The 15851-nt window shown below is 66.1% G+C and overlaps 5 protein-coding genes across 16 annotated transcripts; 2 read left to right on the top strand and 3 right to left on the bottom strand.

Annotated features, from left to right (window-relative positions):
• Nucleotides 1-80: 80 nt before the first annotated feature.
• Nucleotides 81-2332, top strand: JMJD8 (jumonji domain containing 8). 3 transcript variants are annotated; one of them, XM_086691724.1, is made up of 10 exons: nucleotides 81-237; nucleotides 316-414; nucleotides 568-616; nucleotides 694-790; nucleotides 865-933; nucleotides 1038-1157; nucleotides 1232-1320; nucleotides 1397-1531; nucleotides 1618-1745; nucleotides 2292-2332. In XM_086691724.1, the coding sequence occupies exons 1-9, from the start codon at nucleotides 122-124 to the stop codon at nucleotides 1696-1698; spliced, it is 855 nt and encodes a 284-aa protein (XP_086547850.1). In that variant the 5' UTR covers nucleotides 81-121; the 3' UTR covers nucleotides 1699-1745; nucleotides 2292-2332. The 3 variants fall into 3 exon arrangements, with proteins under 3 accessions (XP_086547850.1, XP_086547849.1, XP_086547852.1); XM_086691723.1 differs by having other exon boundaries at nucleotides 1618-1714; XM_086691726.1 differs by having other exon boundaries at nucleotides 1253-1320; nucleotides 1618-1714.
• STUB1 (STIP1 homology and U-box containing protein 1) lies at nucleotides 1747-4164 on the bottom strand. Its single transcript, XM_086691722.1, has 7 exons — nucleotides 3861-4164; nucleotides 3133-3331; nucleotides 2881-3046; nucleotides 2583-2670; nucleotides 2402-2458; nucleotides 2196-2312; nucleotides 1747-2117 (listed from the first exon to the last, which is right to left on the bottom strand). Exons 1-7 carry the CDS (start codon nucleotides 4017-4019, stop codon nucleotides 1992-1994), a joined length of 912 nt encoding a protein of 303 aa, XP_086547848.1. The 5' UTR covers nucleotides 4020-4164; the 3' UTR covers nucleotides 1747-1991.
• A 105-nt stretch (nucleotides 4165-4269) lies between these two features.
• Nucleotides 4270-5538, top strand: LOC147573256 (uncharacterized). Its single transcript, XM_086691736.1, has 2 exons — nucleotides 4270-4593; nucleotides 5264-5538. Exons 1-2 carry the CDS (start codon nucleotides 4282-4284, stop codon nucleotides 5411-5413), a joined length of 462 nt encoding a protein of 153 aa, XP_086547862.1. The 5' UTR covers nucleotides 4270-4281; the 3' UTR covers nucleotides 5414-5538.
• Nucleotides 5539-5718: 180 nt separating this feature from the next.
• RHBDL1 (rhomboid like 1) lies at nucleotides 5719-8521 on the bottom strand. Of its 8 annotated transcripts, none has more exons than XM_086691713.1 (8): nucleotides 8252-8499; nucleotides 7633-7791; nucleotides 7161-7385; nucleotides 6935-7083; nucleotides 6705-6817; nucleotides 6530-6630; nucleotides 6389-6449; nucleotides 5719-6312 (listed from the first exon to the last, which is right to left on the bottom strand). In XM_086691713.1, the coding sequence occupies exons 1-8, from the start codon at nucleotides 8288-8290 to the stop codon at nucleotides 6041-6043; spliced, it is 1119 nt and encodes a 372-aa protein (XP_086547839.1). In that variant the 5' UTR covers nucleotides 8291-8499; the 3' UTR covers nucleotides 5719-6040. The 8 variants fall into 8 exon arrangements, with proteins under 8 accessions (XP_086547839.1, XP_086547840.1, XP_086547837.1 ...); XM_086691714.1 differs by having other exon boundaries at nucleotides 7633-7996; nucleotides 8252-8359; XM_086691711.1 differs by having other exon boundaries at nucleotides 5719-6219; nucleotides 7633-7794; nucleotides 8252-8305.
• Nucleotides 8522-9939: 1418 nt separating this feature from the next.
• On the bottom strand, nucleotides 9940-15607 carry RHOT2 (ras homolog family member T2). Of its 3 annotated transcripts, XM_086691718.1 has the most exons (19): nucleotides 15460-15607; nucleotides 15268-15326; nucleotides 15097-15178; nucleotides 14965-15008; nucleotides 14016-14069; nucleotides 13516-13568; nucleotides 13333-13441; nucleotides 13097-13198; nucleotides 12912-13010; nucleotides 12671-12779; nucleotides 12460-12580; nucleotides 12131-12215; nucleotides 11897-12039; nucleotides 11713-11813; nucleotides 11503-11633; nucleotides 11290-11370; nucleotides 11049-11171; nucleotides 10758-10960; nucleotides 9940-10472 (listed from the first exon to the last, which is right to left on the bottom strand). In XM_086691718.1, exons 1-19 carry the CDS (start codon nucleotides 15494-15496, stop codon nucleotides 10346-10348), a joined length of 1863 nt encoding a protein of 620 aa, XP_086547844.1. In that variant the 5' UTR covers nucleotides 15497-15607; the 3' UTR covers nucleotides 9940-10345. The 3 variants fall into 3 exon arrangements, 1 of the variants encoding a protein (XP_086547844.1); XR_015245347.1 differs by having other exon boundaries at nucleotides 10348-10472; nucleotides 10754-11171; nucleotides 15268-15321; XR_015245346.1 differs by having other exon boundaries at nucleotides 10348-10472; nucleotides 10754-11171.
• Nucleotides 15608-15851: the final 244 nt, after the last annotated feature.

Raw genomic sequence — 15851 nt, forward strand, 5'->3', positions numbered from 1 at the left:
GGGGGCGTGGCCCTAGCCCGGGTCGGGTGGCCTTCGCTCCGCCTTCGAAAACACCCTTCCTTCCGGGGCGGGCTAAAGGAAGGTGCTTCCGGGCCGTTGCTGCGACGACGGAGTTCCCGCCATGCCTCGCGGCGGCGGGCTAATGGCGTCGGGGGCGCGGCTGCAGTTACTGCTCGCGCTCTGGACGCTGGCGGGCCCGGCCCGGCCGGTGGCCGCGGACGCGAGCGACGGAGGGTGGTGAGCGGCGGGGTCCGGGCGCGCGGTGGGGCCCGGGGCGCGCGGTGGGGCGGGGGTGCTGACCAGCTGTGCCCGCAGGCAGCGACGCGGGCCTGGGGCGGCGGCGGCGGTGGCGGAGGAGGAGCGCTGTGCCGTGGAGCGTCGGGCCGACCTTAGCTACTCCGAGTTCGTGCAGCAGTACGTCCCCCCTACCCACCCCGGAGCGCCGATATCGCGCCCTTTCTGGCGCGCCCGTCCTCCCTGACCTCCCAGGATCTATTTGAACTAACCCGTGGGGGCTGGAGCGGGCAGGCGCGGGTCAGACTTGGCCGTGACTCTTGCCCCTTCTAGCTACGCCTTCTCCAGACCCGTCATCCTCCAGAGGCTCACAGACAACTCGGTGAGTGCTGGCGCCCCTCCTGGCCACTTTCCGCCCTTGCTGGGCCCAGCCCTTGAGTCTTCTCCCCACCCCCTTAGAGGTTCCGGGCCCTGTGCTCCCGAGAAAAGCTGCTGGCCTCCTTTGGGGACAGCGTGGTACGGCTGAGCACTGCCAACACCTACTCCTACCGGAAAGGTGAGCTGCCCCACCCTGCCTGTCAGCATCTTGTAGGCGGCCCCAGCGAGTCCTGACCAGCCCCTTTCCCGCAGTGGACCTGCCCTTCCAGGAGTATGTGGAGCACCTGTTACACCCCCAGGATCCTACCTCCTTGGGCAACGGTGAGTGGGGTTTGGTCGGCCCTGGGGTGGGGTGGGAGGGGATGGGGGCATTGGAAGTACTCGGGTGCCAAAGTTCCTGCGTGTCCTGTGTTCTTTGCCGGCAGACACTTTGTATTTCTTTGGGGACAATAATTTCAGCGAATGGGCATCACTTTTCCAGCACTATTCCCCACCCCCATTCAGCCTGTTGGGTACCACAGCTGCTTACAGCTTTGGAGTTGCAGGTGGGTACCCTGCAGGAGCAGAGGGCATGGGAGAGAGAGAGGGGGTGGGGAGACTACAGGCTGGGTTTGGTTAGCGACTGCCGGTAACTCCACAGGAGCTGGTTCTGGGGTGCCTTTCCACTGGCACGGGCCCGGCTTCTCAGAGGTGGTCTACGGCCGCAAGGTCAGCACAGGATGGGGGCTGAGGCTTGGGGCTCGCTGACTGCAACACAGAGTGACCTTGCTGCTCCCGCCCCCAGCGCTGGTTCCTGTATCCCCCGGAGAAGACACCGGAGTTCCACCCCAACAAGACCACACTGGCCTGGCTTCAGGACGTGTACCCAGCCCTGGCACCATCTGAGAGACCCCTGGAGTGCACCGTCCAGGCTGGCGAGGTCAGTAGGTGACGACAGGAAGGGGCCTCCAGGCTGGACCAGCTGCCACTAACTAATTTCTGTGCCCCGCCTCCGTCCCCCACCAGGTGCTGTATTTCCCTGACCGATGGTGGCACGCCACACTAAACCTGGACACCAGTGTTTTCATCTCCACCTTCCTCAGCTAGCCAGAGTGGGCGGCTGGTGAGCCCAGCACACACCAGCACACGCCCCCGTTAGTGCTCACAGATTTTATTACAGGACAGTGGTGGCGGCAGCCCACCCTCACCTGCTGTTTCTGGCCCAGACAGGTGGAGGTGGGGTTCATGGTCCAGCAGCGAAACTGATGAGGGTGGGGGTGGGGACACTGGGGCAGGGATCTAGGGACACAAACTATGTACAGGGACTGGGAGCTACTGCCCCAAGGCCCTCCTGGGCCAGGATACTAGGCAAGACGGGCTGCCCTTGCACTCGCCCGGCCTCAGTAGTCCTCCACCCAGCCGTTCTCAGAGATGAACGCATCAATGACCTCTTTCATGGCCAGGTTCGGGATGAGCTGTTCCTGGGTCAGGGGGCTCCGGGTGACAGGGTCAAAGTGACCCACACGCTGCAGTGTGCAGTGACAACAGGGTCAGAAAGCGCTCAGTGCTTATGGGTCCTGCTCCCAACACATGTGGGCCCTCACCTGCAGGTGCTCCTCGATGTCCTTGCGGTCGTAGGTGATGCCACTGGGTGTGATGCACGGCTCCCGCATGAGCTCAAAGCTGATCTTGCCACACAGGTAGTCGGGGATGTCTCGCTTCTACAGCACAGACAGTCCAGTCAGGCACCAGGAAGGGGACGCCACTCCGATGCCTGCTCCCCAGCGCCAGAGGACCTACCCGGGCTTACCTTTCTTTTCTCATCCACCTGGGAGAAAAGCTCATCCATGTCTGCTAAGTACTTGTCCTGTAAAGAAGCAAGCAGCTACGCATGGGCCAGACGCCCCATCCCCCTTCCCCAGGCACAGGCCCCCTCCCACCACAGGCACGCGGTCTGGCGCACACCCACACACGGGCTGGGGCACCCTCACGTGCTTGGCCTCGATGCAGGCCTGCTGGGCCCGGATGTGGCTGTCGTCCTCATCACCCTCGTGGTTCCTCTGGCATTCTTCCAGCTCCCTGGGGGTCAGCCAGGAGCTAGTCAGAAATGGGTCTGGCCAGGAGAGGCCACACTCCACCCACCCCTTGTTCAGGTTTCATTTCCCTCCATCTCCTGCTCGCCCGTGTTGGCCTTCAATAAACACTCGTGTTCTTGGCTCCGAATTAGCCCGAGAGTGCTGACTTGAGGGGGGTGGGGGGCACGCGGAGCCTGCCACTTGCACAGCTCACCTCTCCCGCTCGGCCACAATAAGCCGGGTGAGGTAGGAGTGCAGCTCGTTCTCCTGGTGGATGCGCCGCTCCTCAATGCTGTTCCAGCGCTTCTTCTTGGCGATGCGCAGAGCACTAGGGATGTCATCCCCAAAGTTGAGCCGCTGCTCCTTGGCGAGGTTGTAGGCTGGGGGGAGAGGGGCTTCAGGTCACCTGGCCAGACTATCCACCTGGTCCCAGGCACCCCTACAACCTAATAACCAGTAGGCCCACCTCGCTGCAGGTTGGCAATGGCCTCATCATAGCTCTCCATCTCTAGCTGGCATTGTCCCAGGAAGAAGTGTGCCTTCACAGACTGCCCGTCCAGCTCCAGGGCCCGCCGACAGTCTGCTAGGGCCTGCTCGTGCTGCTGCATCTTCAGGTAGCACAATGCCCGGTTGGTGTAGTACACTGCCACCAGAGGATTCCGGGTCTGGGGACCAAGGCCGGGCCAGCCAGCATGAGGAAGTGAGCTCTGCGCGCCCCCCTCTGTCCTAAACCCTATCCCAGTTTGGAACCCACGGTGAGAATCAAGACACCAGAAATTTCTCAGTTTCAAAGCTCCTGCACGCTAAAGATTAGTGGAGGGTGCGCTCCCGGTCCCAAGGCCTGCCTGAGCCCACCTTCTTGCCTCCCACGAAATGTTGCCGAGATAAATTTCCGAGCCCTGTGGAGATCCCCAGCTTTGGGCCTGGAGTTCTCAAGGAACAGGGATCCCTCGTCCGCTGCCCGGGAACCTCAGGCACCCTGAAGCCCCACTCGCCATACTTCCCCAGCAAGCAGCACTGGGCTGGAGAGCAGCGGCCTTGACACCTTTGGAATAAGAGCATCGCTAAACTCTCAGTGCCCAAACGTCCGCGCGTACGAGCCAGGACCCTTCGAAGGCCCGGGGCCCGAAGTCGGGGCCCCGCCCCCTCCCCTGGCCCGGTCGCAGATCCCCTCCCCGGCGCGGGTGCACTCACGATGGCGCGGCCGTAGCAGGCCGCCGCCTCCGGGTACTTGCGGCCCACGAAGAGCCGGTTGCCCTGCTCCTTGAGCTCTTGCGCGCTCGGGCTTTTTTCGGGGCTTCCGCCGCCGGCGCCCAGCCGCGCGCCGCCTTCCTTCTCCTCCTTGCCCTTCATGGCGCCGCGCGGCACAGCCTGGGCTCAGCTCCCAGGCTCCGCGTCTGGCCCACCCAGCGCCCGCAGCCCGAGCCCGCAGCCCGAGCCCGCGATCCGCTCGGGCCCGGTCCAGCGATCCGCCACCGGAACTTCCGGCCGCGGTGGGCGGGGACGCGTGTGCGTCCGACGGGCTGCGGGGGTGGGGCCGGCTGGAGCATGCGCTCGAGGCAAAGCGACCGGCGACTTGGGAAGGCTACAGAAGCGTCAAGAGTAACCGGGGCTGATGTCAGCCCCGCTCCGCCGAGGCCCCGCCCCGCGCGTGAACATGGCGGCCGTCCGCGGGCAGTGGGGCCTGAGGCCTCCAGCCGCCGGGCCGTGGTCCCGGCGCTCCACGGCGTGGTGCTGCGGGCGCGCGGGGACCGCCAGAGCGGCTCGAGGCCCTGGGCCGATGGTAGGGCGGACCACCCCCGATGCCCGAGTCTCCGTCACCGCCCTTCCCCAGGTGTCGAGAGAAGTGTCCGCGGCCACCGAGGGCCGAGCGGAGAAGCACGTGACACGGGACGAACTGGAGCGGCTGCCGGCGTGCAAGCGGGTGGTGAGGGCTTCCCACGTGTGGGGCGGGGCCTCGCGGCGTCGGGGCGGGCCCCCCGGGTGAGGTCCACCACCCGTGACCCCCAACCCGATCTGCCCCGATCTGGCCGCGGAGGGGCCGCTGCCCGAGCTGGTGGTGCAGCGCTCGGCCGGCGCCCTCCGCCTCCAGGCCGACGTGCGGGCAGCCGTCACGGAATTGTGGGCCTCGCGACTGCCTCGGGTTAGTCGGGAGAGCTGGGCGCCCCGGCGGGGTCGCGAGACCGGGCGTGTTAGTGACCCTGTCTGTAAAGTGAGCCCAGGGCCACGTCCATGACACTTGGGGATCCCTAAGAACGGCAGCCCTACGCCGAGGTCGTCCAGACGCTGGCGGGGCATGAGGGCTGCCCCTTCACTGCCCATAACCGTCCTGGCTGCGGGAGCTCCAGAGGCGGCAGCCTTTACGTCCGGTGGCCGCAGTGGCGGACCAGCCAGCGCTGCAGTACGCCCACAAGCCCTAAGTGTTGCACCTTGAGCCGGGTGCAGAACCACGCCGCAGCCCTCAGCAGAGGGAGGGGCCCGTCGGAAGGCAGGGAGGGCATCCCATCCAAGGCCCTGGTCAGGCTGGCGAATGCAGGGCTGTACAGCATAGACTGGCCAGCATCCCGGGGCCCCAAACTGCCTCTGCCCCTCCCTAGATAGTACCTGAGGGCTGTGGACCCCTCACCGTGTGCAGACAGCACTACGGACGTGGGCTGTGGGGCAGAAGCTGTGCCCAGACCTTGGCCCCAGCCCGGCCACCTGATGACACCGTGCCAGCCAAGAAGTGCAGGATTCAGGCTGAGTGAACTTGGGTGTGGCCCAGGGCCTGCACCTGCCCGGTAACCTCAGGCCACAGGTTTCTCTGGGTGTGAGCTGGCCAAGGAGGAGGCTGGCTGCTGCAGGAACTCAATAAACGCTTGCTGAACTCTCATCTGACTGTGAGGACCACCCCACTCCCCACTCCCACCTGCCCCCCCCCCCCCAGCATACGAGTGCAGAAGAGTGAGGGAGGAGCCCAAGCTGTCCACATGGAGGGAAAGGCCCTTACGGTCTGCTCAGCGAGTGGGAAGGAGGCCAGGCCCGCCCTCAGAGCCCTGGTGCAGCCACCTGGTGCTGTGTAAAATATTTATTCGTTTTCCAAAAAGGCTCAGACCGCAAATCGTGATGGGGAGGCTGGGGCAGGGTCTCCTCCAGGGCCACACTTGGGGACCTCCACTGCCTGGCCAGGCAGTCCTACCTCCCCAGGCCTGGGAGGGGGTGGCCAGGGCTGATGTAAGGCTTGGCCTGGACACCATGGGCTTACAGGACCCACCAGTCCCCACGGAGGACAAGCAGTCTTGAGATGTACATTCACAGAGGACAGACACGCGGGCTCGCCCGGTGGCCGGCCCACACACGCCCGCACCCTGGCCTGTGTGGCCCTGAGGAGCCCATCAGGGTGGTGGGGGGATGTGGGCGCCTAGCAGGTCATAGGCGAAGACGTTCCAGAAGATGGCAAAGAGCAGGAAAGTGCCGTAGGCAAGCAGCACCACCCACCAGCCGCACTGGTCCCGAAGTCGCTCCTCATAGCTGCGCAGGATGGTCAGACCCATGCTGACCCCGACCACTGCACCTGCCAGGTGTGCCATGAAGCTGGGCTGTGGGCCTGAGGCAGGCAGTGGTGGGGAAAAGCGGAGCCACACGGCCCGGCCCACCTCGGAGCTCACTGCAGAGAAAGGCAGCAGGTGGGAGGCACCCTGGCCTTAGGCTGAGGCCCCCCAGCCCCCTGACCCCCTACTTACTGCACACCAAGGCCAGCACCATCCTCAGCAGCTTGTAGGGACACCTCATCCCAGCCCAGTTCTGATGGAGCGTGAGACAGAGGCTGTGAGACAGGCCTCGTGGGCCCCTCCCCACGCCCGCCCCGCAGTCCGCCCTATTACCATGACGACGTTGGCCAGGTGTGCCGAGCACAAGGCGTAGACCCCACCAGAGCCCCCCACCACAGGGGCCCGCATGTCGGTAATGGAGACAGTCAGGGAGCCTGTGTGAGCAAAGGGAGAGCAGTGAGGGTGAGGCTCACCAGTGACAAGGCCAGGGGGCACGTGCCTGCCTCACCTGCCAGCACGCCGGCCAGGTAGAGCAGGCTGATGCGGAGCAGACCGTGCACCATCTCCAAGGGCACCCCGATCATCAGCTGCAGGAGCGCGTTGAACCCCAGCTGCTCCAGGCTGGCCGTGTGGGTGTAAACAGATGTGAAGGCAGCGGTCAGGCCACCAGCCCCGGCCTCGAGGGCCTGAGTCCTCCTGACGCCCTCGGAGAGATGCCAGAGGCGGGCCCGGACTCACCCAACGTGCATGAACATGTAGGTGAGGAAGCGCCAGGCTCGAGCACGGTGGCCGGGATGGTACACGAGGGGGCTCTTCATGTACTCAGGGTGGTAGGTCTGCAGCACCCATTTGTTGAGACGGGCCCCGTAGCACAGGAACACGATGATCTGGGAGACAGAGGAGTTAGGGCCAGGCGAGGCCAGGCACGGGGGCGGTTCCCAGAGTGGTGGACAGGTGGGCACACCTGGGCAAGGGTGACCGAGGCCATAAACACGGGGGGTGGGCAGCTGCGGTGCCGGTAGAAGTACCAGTGGCGGTCCACCTCCCGGGGCAGGATCTCGTAGGCGACGTAGCGCACAAACCGCTTGTAGACGCCCAGGCCTGGCTCATCCAGCAGCCCGTCCCGGGGCAGGGCCCTCTGTCCGTTGGCGATGGCCCGCTTAAAGCTGCTTGAGCGTTTACTGCTGATCTGGGGGGGGGGGGGGGGGTGCCTAAGCATGGGCCACCGCACTCCCTGCCCACCCACCCCCAGCCACCCTGCCCCCTTGGCCCCACCCAGCTTCTGGCAGAGTCTGAGGCCCTGCCCCAAGTGCACACCCCTCCCTGGTGGGAAGGGCAGGGAGTGAGGGCTGCCCGCCCACCCCACTCTGGCCAGGGCATTGTGCCTGTCAAGGCCTGGGCCCGTACCCTTGCTGTTTGCCCGTTATGGCACTGACCAGGTCCACCAGCTCCTGGTAGCAGACCTGGCCCCGCTCGTTGCTCTGGGCCAAGGCCACCAGCATGTCCAGCTTGGCTGGGTCCAGAGGCAGCTCATGGCTGTGCACCAGGCCAGTGAAGGTGTCCGCACCGATGAAACCTGTGTTCTCAGGGTCCAGCTGCTGGGGTGGGGGGGGGGCCGCCGGCCAAGGCTTGAGGGTGGGTCAGGCCAGCTGGGAGAGGCAGGCTCCAAGCACCCTGAGACCAGACCTCTGTACCCACGTAGTCCCCGGAGCCGCCAGGACACCAGTGCCTGGGTCCCAGGCCTTCAGCTCCTACAGCTCTTAGGGGCCTCCCCGCCTCATTTCTGCCCTGCCCATCCTCCTGGAAGGATAGGACCAAGGTCTGAGCACAATCTCCCTCCCTCCTTTACCTCCCCAGGCTCCCTGGTCTGGCTGGCCCTCTCCTGGGGTCTCACGCAGGGGGGCCGAGGTCGTGGGGGAGGGGGCTTGAGAGGCTAGGCGCCAAGAGGGGGCTGGACCGCGGCTCTCTGGGAGCTCCGTCGCCTCGGCGCAACCCAACGTCGGGCCGAGGGCTGCGGCGGGGGCGGTGCCGGCGCCCCCCACCCACCCCACGCACCTGCTCCTGGATAAGCTGCAGCAGCGAGCTCCTGTCCATAGAGCCAGGCGGGGCCGGGGGCCGGGGTCGGCGGCCGCGGCCGGAAGGGGCTGCTCTGCGGAGGACTCCGCTCCGCCCCGGCCCGCCCGCTCCGTTCGGCGCCGCGTCACCGAGCCAGAGCCGCCCGCCCCCGCGCGCACGCTACCGCCGCCCGCCCCGCCACGCGCGGCCGGGACACGCGCGCGCCCTGCCTGCGGACGCGCCGCCGCAGGCAGGAACAGCCGCGACCGGAGCTGGGGCCTCGCCGCCACGCTTGCTGCCGTCCCGTTCCGGGGCCGCTCGTTAACGCGGGGAAGCGACTGGGAAACTGAGTCACAGGGCAGCGTCTAGATCCCTCCCTCGCGCGCCCCTCTGCTTGGGGCCTCAGCGCTGAAGCCACCTCCTCGGGGAAGCCTTCCTGACCACTGCACTGCCTGTGAGTCCTTACCAGGCCAGGGCTCCCTTGAAGGTGCCGGCAGGCCCGCCAGACACGCTTGCTCCCAGGCATTAAGAACGCACCACAGCCCCTCCGTGTGGGAACCAAGTCCAACAGGGCAACTAGCGGGAGTCGGGGAGGCTCAGTGCGGCTGTCCTTGCTCAGCCGGTGGAGGCTGAGCCCCAGCACCCATCTGGGCCTGGAGGCCCCTGACTGCTCCTGCAGCCGCGATGCTGCAAAGCAGGACCTCCAGTTCCAGTTCACTGGGAGCCGAGACAGACCCATGGGCATTGGGGCAGAGCCCCCAGCACACGAGGCTGCAGCTGGCTAGGAAAGGTCGCTACTTTCTGGGGACAGCAAGTAGAGCCCTCTAGCAACAGAGGTGACAGAGACCAAAGCAATGTGTCATCGTAGCAACCCTAGTGGCTAGAAAGAGCATCCTGCCCCACCCTAAGGCAGGTAAGAGCTGCCCCCGTGGGCCAGCGGGCCAGGAGGCTGCCAGGGATGTTGGAAGGACAATTTCAGAGTCAACCCCAGACCCTACCCTTCAGCAGGCCTGAGCCTCCCCGTGGAGCAGCAAGCCCCCCCCCCCCCCCCAACTCCTGCAAAGAGCATTTTGGGACTTGGGGAAGGTGCCTCTCAGGACTGCGATGGCAGGAAGGGCACCTCGCCACACCACGGGCTCACTGCTCCAGACCCCAGAACACATACCGAGTGAACACCTAAGAAGCGCTCAAGCCCAGCCCTAAGCCAGGCCCCCTCACCCCCAGCCCTGCAGGCTGGGGTCTCTGGCTGTCCCCTGCCCAGGGAGAGGGGCAGAGGCCTCTGGTCAGGGCCTGAGGAAACAGGGCAGATACCCCAGGCTGGGGCCGGACCACACCAGAAGGGCGACATCTGGGCAGGCCCCCGTCCCACTGCAGAGTCCCCCATCTTCCATACACCACAGCCTCGCTAACTAACGGGATGCTCAGACTGGGGGTGGGGAGGCAGTGCTGCGGGGCACACCGGCCCCGGGGCGGGGCATCAGGAGGCTCTCAGGTAGCAGCTCCCCTCAGGCCAGCATGGACCTTGAAGGGGGCAGAGGCTCGTAAGCTGCAGCCGGGCCGCGAATGAGACCCCAGAGTGGGCCCCAGACCTGGAGGAGGCGTGGGAGCCAGTGGCGAGCTTTCAAGCCCATGCGAGACAAAGGACACATTTTAGCGGATTCAAGGAAAGTTGTCTTCGGAAAGCAGGATTCGAGATGCAAAAGACACCAGCAAAGTTTAATCAGGACACCCGAGCTGATGCCTTCTGAGAGGGGTGCGGCACTGGACCCGTCTCCAAACCAGGGAGGAAGGCCACACGGTGCTCAACCACTTCCTGCCCCCCGCCTCCGGCCCAAAGTTCTGTTTTCCGACACCCTTCACGCCCACTGGCTGCCTGGGACCAGAAAGGTGTGGAGCCCTGAGAACTACTGGAGTCTGGGGTCACACGCTTCCTCGCTCACGAGCCCCAGTGCCCTCAGAACCTCGGGACCCACCCACGGGTCTTGGGCATGGGCAGGGCAGTGGGCAAAGTGTCCCCAGAAACCAGGTTCAGACAGAAGTTAGGTCCCCTCGAGCATGTGGCCCCAATACCAACACCCGGGAGCCCCTGAGGCCTCATCGGGTCTTCACCAGGGCCCTGTAGAGTGAGAAGCTGAGAACAGCAGTGACAGCGGCCCCGATGACCCCCAGTGTCACCCGAAGCCAGAAGGAGGTAGAGTGCAGCTCCCCGTGGGCCAGGTGTCTGCAAGAAAAGAGAGGCCAGCTAGAGGCGCCTCCGGGACGCTGCCCAGAAGCTTGTTGCCACACCCCCACCCGCCTCCTGGAAAGCCCCAGAGCCCACGGGGCTGTTAGCGTGGGGAACAAGAGGGCTCCGACGGCAGGGGGCCACCAGTGAGACCAGACCCGCCCCGCACCTGTGTGACCCCGACCACACGGCTACAGCTGTCCTGCTCTCCCGGTGACAGAGGCTACCGGTCACCGGGCTGAGGACAGGCTCCCACCACAGGGGCTGTGTGCCGGTACCCACGGGAAAGTGGCCATGGCAGCGAGCCGGGTGAAGACAGCGGTGCTGAGCTTGGCCGGGCTGGCGCAGGAGAACGGAGCAGGGGCGGGCAGCCGGTGCCTGCGGCAGAACTCCGCAGGCGACAGGCCAGGTGGCGAGATGCCCTCAGGCAGGTCAGCCTTGGAAGAGACGAAGAGGCAGGGGGTCTGCCCGTCCATGTAGTGGCGCTGCGGAGAGAGGGGCCACGTCAGGGTGCAATCCCCGGTGGCCTGGGCCAGGGTCCTGCCCCAAAGGGACTAGGGGTGAGGGCCTTGCCTTGTAGACGCTGGCACAGAACGCAAAGGACCCGGGGTCGCTGCCATCGAACATCAAGCAGGCCACGTCACAAGCGGCATCGGGTGCGGCGGCCAACAGGCTGTCTGCGCTCACCTCGCACAGCTAGACACAGGGCGGTCTCAGGAAGGGGTCCGGGGCTTGGCCCTCTGGGCCACATTGAGACAGGTCCCCGGCACGGACTCGGGGTCTATCCCGGGGGGCGGGGGGTGGTCACACTCACTATCAGGTACTTCTCTTGCCCGTTGACCTGCACTGTGTTGATGGCGTAGACGGCAGGTTCCTCGGGGAACTCCCTGCGATCCTGGCGTGGAGGAGGGAAGCGTCTGAAGCCCACCGGCCTAGAAGCTGCCCAGAGCCCCTTGCCCCTCGGGCGGCGGGGGGAGGGCCGGGGCAGGAGCTGGGCCCCCTCGCCCAGGGATACTCGGACGCTCACCCCCAGACGGCGGCCGAGGAAGGCCTGCAGAAAGGCGGATTTGCCCACTCCGCGGGCTCCCACCACCTTGCACAGGAGGACGTTCCTCTGCGTCTGCCCCTTCTCCTGGTCCAACCTCTTCTCACGCGTGACTGTGGACAGACAGCCAGGGCGTGACTGAGGGGGCCGCCCGGGAGGGGCTGGGCTTGGGGTGAGAGGGCAGATGCCCACCTGTGATGGCGTGGGCCTGGGAGTCCCGGTCGCAGAGAGTGGGGTAACCCAAGTAACCAAGGTGCTCAAGGCAGCGCCGGACATCCAAGTAGGTCACCAGGCTGGGGGACAGGAGGGACGTGAGGCCAGGGAGGCGTGCTGTCACCGCCGAGCGGGAGGGGGCGGTGGCAGGGGTGGCACTCACGTCCACTGGCAGAGGTACCCGTGCAGGGGCAGCCGGCCCGCCTCGGTGGGGACCTCAAGAGGCAGCTGGGAGCCCCAGGGCGCAGCTGGAAACACGCTGAAGAAGCTGTCCAGCTCCACAGGCGAGAGGCTGCCATCGTGGTCCTACAGGCAGAGAGGCTGTGGGGACGTGTGCCTGGAGGCTGGAGGGGCTGGGGGGGAGGGGGGCGCACGGCGGGAGTCACGACACCCTCACCTGATCGTGCTTCTCAAACACCCTCTGCACAAACTGGTAGCCGAAGTGGTTGAGCTCGGTGCTGCAGCCGGGGGGCACGTGGAGCCTGTGGGGGTGGCAGGGGCTCTGGTTCCCAGGGAGCCCCGTGCCCACCACGCTCCCCACACCTCCCGTGTCCCGGGACGGGGAGGCTCCCGCATCAGCCCCTCGGCAGAGCAAGTCCGCCCACGCGTTCCTTCCAGCCTGCCTCCCTGGGGGGGGGGGGGGGGGGGGGGGGCGCTGAGGAGCCCCCGGGGCACCGGCCTGACACGGAGAAGAGAGGGGAGCCCAGCGCCCCGCCCAGCACTCACGGCGGAGCAAGGTAGTCCAGGGTCAGCTCCAGTGTGTCGCCGTAGCCAAAGCGCCGCAGGATGGTCCACGTGGTCTCGTGGCGGCCACGCTGGATGAACAGCGTGTTCAGAAAAAGGAAGCCTGTCCCGAAAGGGGTAGAAGGGCGAGTGACGCTGGGCACGGCCTGACCCCTCCCTGCTCCCAAGGGACGGGCAGGGCGTCAGGACTCACCGTCCAGGGTCAGCCGGTCCTCCCGCACACCTCCCGCCACGTTCTTGCACACCACCGTCTTCACGTCCTCCAGGGCCTGGGGGGCCAGGGGGTGCCCGAAGCAGGATTTCTGCCCCCGAGGGAAAGTCGCCATCAGCCGGCCAGCCGCCTCAGCGACTGCTCAGCGTCACTAAGGGCACCCGAGGCACGGAGCGCAGCTGAGCCCTCGAGGGGTGGGCACCAGCAGCAGAGGGGGCCGCACCTGGAACGCGTTGAGTTCCTCGTCACTGAGCGCCTGATCTAGGTCCTGGTCTGAGAGCCTGAAGATGCGCGTGAGGGCCTGGACACACGCGGGCCTCAGCTGCAGGGACAGCCGGCTCAGCACGTACCCCACCGCCCCCGCCCCCCGCCGGTCAGCTTCACCTCCTCACCCTGCCTGTCGCCCACCTGCTTGGCCTCAGGGTCGTAGAGCGGGGCCGTGGGGTGTAGCACAGCCTTCTGTGCATAGTAGAACAACTCCGAGATGTTTCTCAGGTTCTTGGCAGAGCACTGGCGACCACGGAGACAGACTCAGAAACGTGCCCAATATCAGAGGACTCGAAGGGCCCCCGAGGAAGATGCTGGCACAGGGGCGCAGGCCGCAGGGCCTTGCTGCTGGGTTCCCGGTCTCACCCGCCACTCACCTCCACGCAGGTCTCGATCTCAGGGAACTGGCTCATGATGGGCAGCACGGCCTCCATCGAGCTGCCCGCCCGCAGGTCTGACTTGTTGCCCACCAGGATGATGGGGACTCTGGGGAGAGAGACCCATGGTCACCGTGGGTGGGGGAGCTGGCGGGGCCCACCCCCCTGGGCCCTGCCCGTTACCTGGGGCCCCTCTCGGTACCCCCGTTCACCAGCGGGATCCATTTGGTGCGGATCTGAAAAGCAAGGCCTAGCCGTGAGGAGAGGGGCCTGCCTGCCCCACAGCTCCCACGTGGAACTCACGCCTAGAAGGGGGAGGTCGAGGCCCACTGAGGGACAAAGTCACAGATGCCGGGAATGTGCCCTCTTGGAGAGGACAGCAAGTGGCACCTCATGCGATCCTAGCAAACACACCCAAGGGACCCGGATCAGCAGCCCACGGCACCCCATTCCACAGACTTCTGACCACCCACGGGCCCTGTGGGGAGACAGGGCCACAGGAGCTCCCCGGGGAAGCTCCGCGAGGTTTCCTGAAGCACTGGTCAGAGATGGGGCCAGACACAAGTACAAGTCGCCCAGAGCCTGGGTCAGCAAGGTGTGCCCCTGAAGTCTGTATGGAGGGCAGCATGGAGGTGGGTGCCAGCAGCAAGGACCGGGGTGGATCAGGAGCTCTATCCCCTCACCTTCTCGATGGTAGCCTCCTCAGACACGTCATACACCACACACACCACGTTTGCCTGCGGGAAAGGGGGTGAGGCACGACGTGACCACGGGCTCCTTGCTTCACGCTGCCCTTGACGGGGCCGGAGACCTTGGAAACGCCCCTCTAGCCGATGCTCCCCGGCTACCGTCAGCTGCTGCAACTTGGCAAGTCCCTCTTGGTGGTGGGAGTGTTGCGGCTGCCAGGCCCGAGCACTGCAGCTCTGGCCAGTGAGGCTGCTGGAGGGCTCAGGACCGACACCGCCGCCCCCAGAACTTGGCACCCCAGCCCTGCATTCCCTTGTCATCTCGGGCACAGAGAATAACGAAGTACGCCGTGAAGGATGACGGTGGCAAAAAGGCCGCCTCTGAGTAACGGTGGCCATTGCCCTTGCCCAGCAATGCCCAGAACACAGCAGGAGCTACAGGGACAGCTACCCGCCCCCACCTCCCCCATCGCAGCCTGGTTCAGGTACAGATCCTCCTGTGACAGCACACGAGCAACGATGACCTATAGCCGTGGTCACAGCACCCACTAGGGTCCAGAGGCTTGGAGCAGTGGACCGGACTACGGGATGGAAGGATAGGTGGCCAAGGCACGGAGGTGCCTAAGGGGTCACTTTGAAGAACACTGAGACTGCTCCCCAGAGCCCACCAGATGAGCAAACAATGGGCGCACTGAGCCAAAGGGCTGGCCAGCCATGTGGTGTGGGTACCAGGGCCCCTCTTCTCCCCAGCTCCCAGCGGGGTGAGTCAGAGGAGCCAGACAGCTCTCAGTACTGGGAGGTCAGGGAGGGATTAGCGAAGCCTCAGGCACCGGAGCACCTTAGTCTAATCCCTCGGAGAGAGAAGCAGATCAGGCGGAGGCAGCAGCCCGCACCCAGGCCCTAAGTGATCAGCACCCCCTTCCTGAGCCCTCAGGGCACGCTGTACCTTGTCAATCTCTTCCTGAAGCTCCTCCGCCGTCTGCTCGGCTTCTGGAAAGAAAAGACACGCTACTGCAGAACTGCCCAAATGCCTGTTACTGGGCAGAGGCGGAGGGTGGGCTGGGCGGGCCGGCTCTACCTGAGTAATCCACGATGTGGGTGGGCACCTTCTCCGGGGTGACGTCTGCGGGGATGGTGATCTCTTCTGCTCGCGGAGGGACCTGGAAAAGACGCGGCGTACAGGTGGCCCGGGACGGAGGGAGGTCGCGCCGGAGAGACACCGAGGGGTGCGGCCGCGCTCGGCTCTTACCTCCGCGGGGAACTCTTCGCCCACGAGAGACAGGATCAGCGACGTCTTTCCCACCTGGGCTGCGCGGGGCGGAGCGGTCAGCGCAGCGGCCAAGAGCGCGGCGCCCCAGCCCCAATGAGGCCGGACCCTCGCCGCGACCCCGGTGGCCCCAAGCCCCCCCTCCCCCCCAAGCTCCCAAGCCCGGGGTCCTACCCTCTCCCAGGAGCAAGATGCGCACATCCCGCTTCATGGCGGCCGCACGGATCCGGATTTGGATCTCGACCCCGATCTCGGCTCGACCCCGGCCCGACCCCGATCACGGATCCAACCCACGCTCTCCCACTTGCCCGCACTTCCGCCCCCCGCCCGCACTTCCGCCCCCCGCCCGCGGTGCCGCACTAACGAGCGAGGCGGGCCAGAGCGTCCGGACTGTGCGGCGGCGCCACCGCGCGGGCACACTGGGCACCGCGGGCACCGCGCCGGAGGGACGCGGCTCTCGCCCAAGGTGCCGCCCCACCCCGCAGCTCCGCCCCACCCCGCAGCTCCGCGCGCGAGGACCTGACCCGCCCACTCTGGGCAGGGAGCAGGTCTGGGGGCTCTGTGCA

The sequence above is a fragment of the Puma concolor genome, chromosome E3 (assembly GCF_028749965.1).
Source record: "Puma concolor isolate L17-30 chromosome E3, mPumCon1.1.hap2, whole genome shotgun sequence".
NCBI classification, from domain to species: domain Eukaryota; kingdom Metazoa; phylum Chordata; class Mammalia; order Carnivora; family Felidae; genus Puma; species Puma concolor.

Bases quoted from the DNA above. Each gene is read 5' to 3' on its own strand.
- JMJD8 (XM_086691724.1), top strand. From the start codon at position 122: ATGCCTCGCGGCGGCGGGCTAATGGCGTCGGGGGCGCGGCTGCAGTTA. The intron at 791-864 runs GTGAGCTGCCCC...CCTTTCCCGCAG, and splicing joins CACCTACTCCTACCGGAAAG to TGGACCTGCCCTTCCAGGAG. The intron at 1,321-1,396 runs GTCAGCACAGGA...TCCCGCCCCCAG, and splicing joins AGGTGGTCTACGGCCGCAAG to CGCTGGTTCCTGTATCCCCC.
- STUB1 (XM_086691722.1), bottom strand. From the start codon at position 4,019: ATGAAGGGCAAGGAGGAGAAGGAAGGCGGCGCGCGGCTGGGCGCCGGC. The intron at 3,047-3,132 runs GTGGGCCTACTG...CTCTCCCCCCAG, and splicing joins CATTGCCAACCTGCAGCGAG to CCTACAACCTCGCCAAGGAG. The intron at 2,459-2,582 runs GTGAGGGTGCCC...GCTTCTTTACAG, and splicing joins CCTGCATCGAGGCCAAGCAC to GACAAGTACTTAGCAGACAT.
- LOC147573256 (XM_086691736.1), top strand. From the start codon at position 4,282: ATGTCAGCCCCGCTCCGCCGAGGCCCCGCCCCGCGCGTGAACATGGCG. The intron at 4,594-5,263 runs GTGAGGGCTTCC...GCCCCTCCCTAG, and splicing joins TGCCGGCGTGCAAGCGGGTG to ATAGTACCTGAGGGCTGTGG.
- RHBDL1 (XM_086691709.1), bottom strand. From the start codon at position 8,290: ATGGACAGGAGCTCGCTGCTGCAGCTTATCCAGGAGCAG. The intron at 7,795-8,251 runs GTGCGTGGGGTG...CCCCCACCCCAG, and splicing joins TGCAGCTTATCCAGGAGCAG to CAGCTGGACCCTGAGAACAC. The intron at 7,084-7,160 runs GTGTGCCCACCT...TCTGTCTCCCAG, and splicing joins CCTCGGTCACCCTTGCCCAG to ATCATCGTGTTCCTGTGCTA.
- RHOT2 (XM_086691718.1), bottom strand. From the start codon at position 15,496: ATGAAGCGGGATGTGCGCATCTTGCTCCTGGGAGAGG. The intron at 13,011-13,096 runs GTGGGCGACAGG...CTGTCCCTGCAG, and splicing joins ACGACCCTGAGGCCAAGCAG to CTGAGGCCCGCGTGTGTCCA. The intron at 12,780-12,911 runs GTGCGGCCCCCT...CCTCGGGGGCAG, and splicing joins AGGAACTCAACGCGTTCCAG to AAATCCTGCTTCGGGCACCC.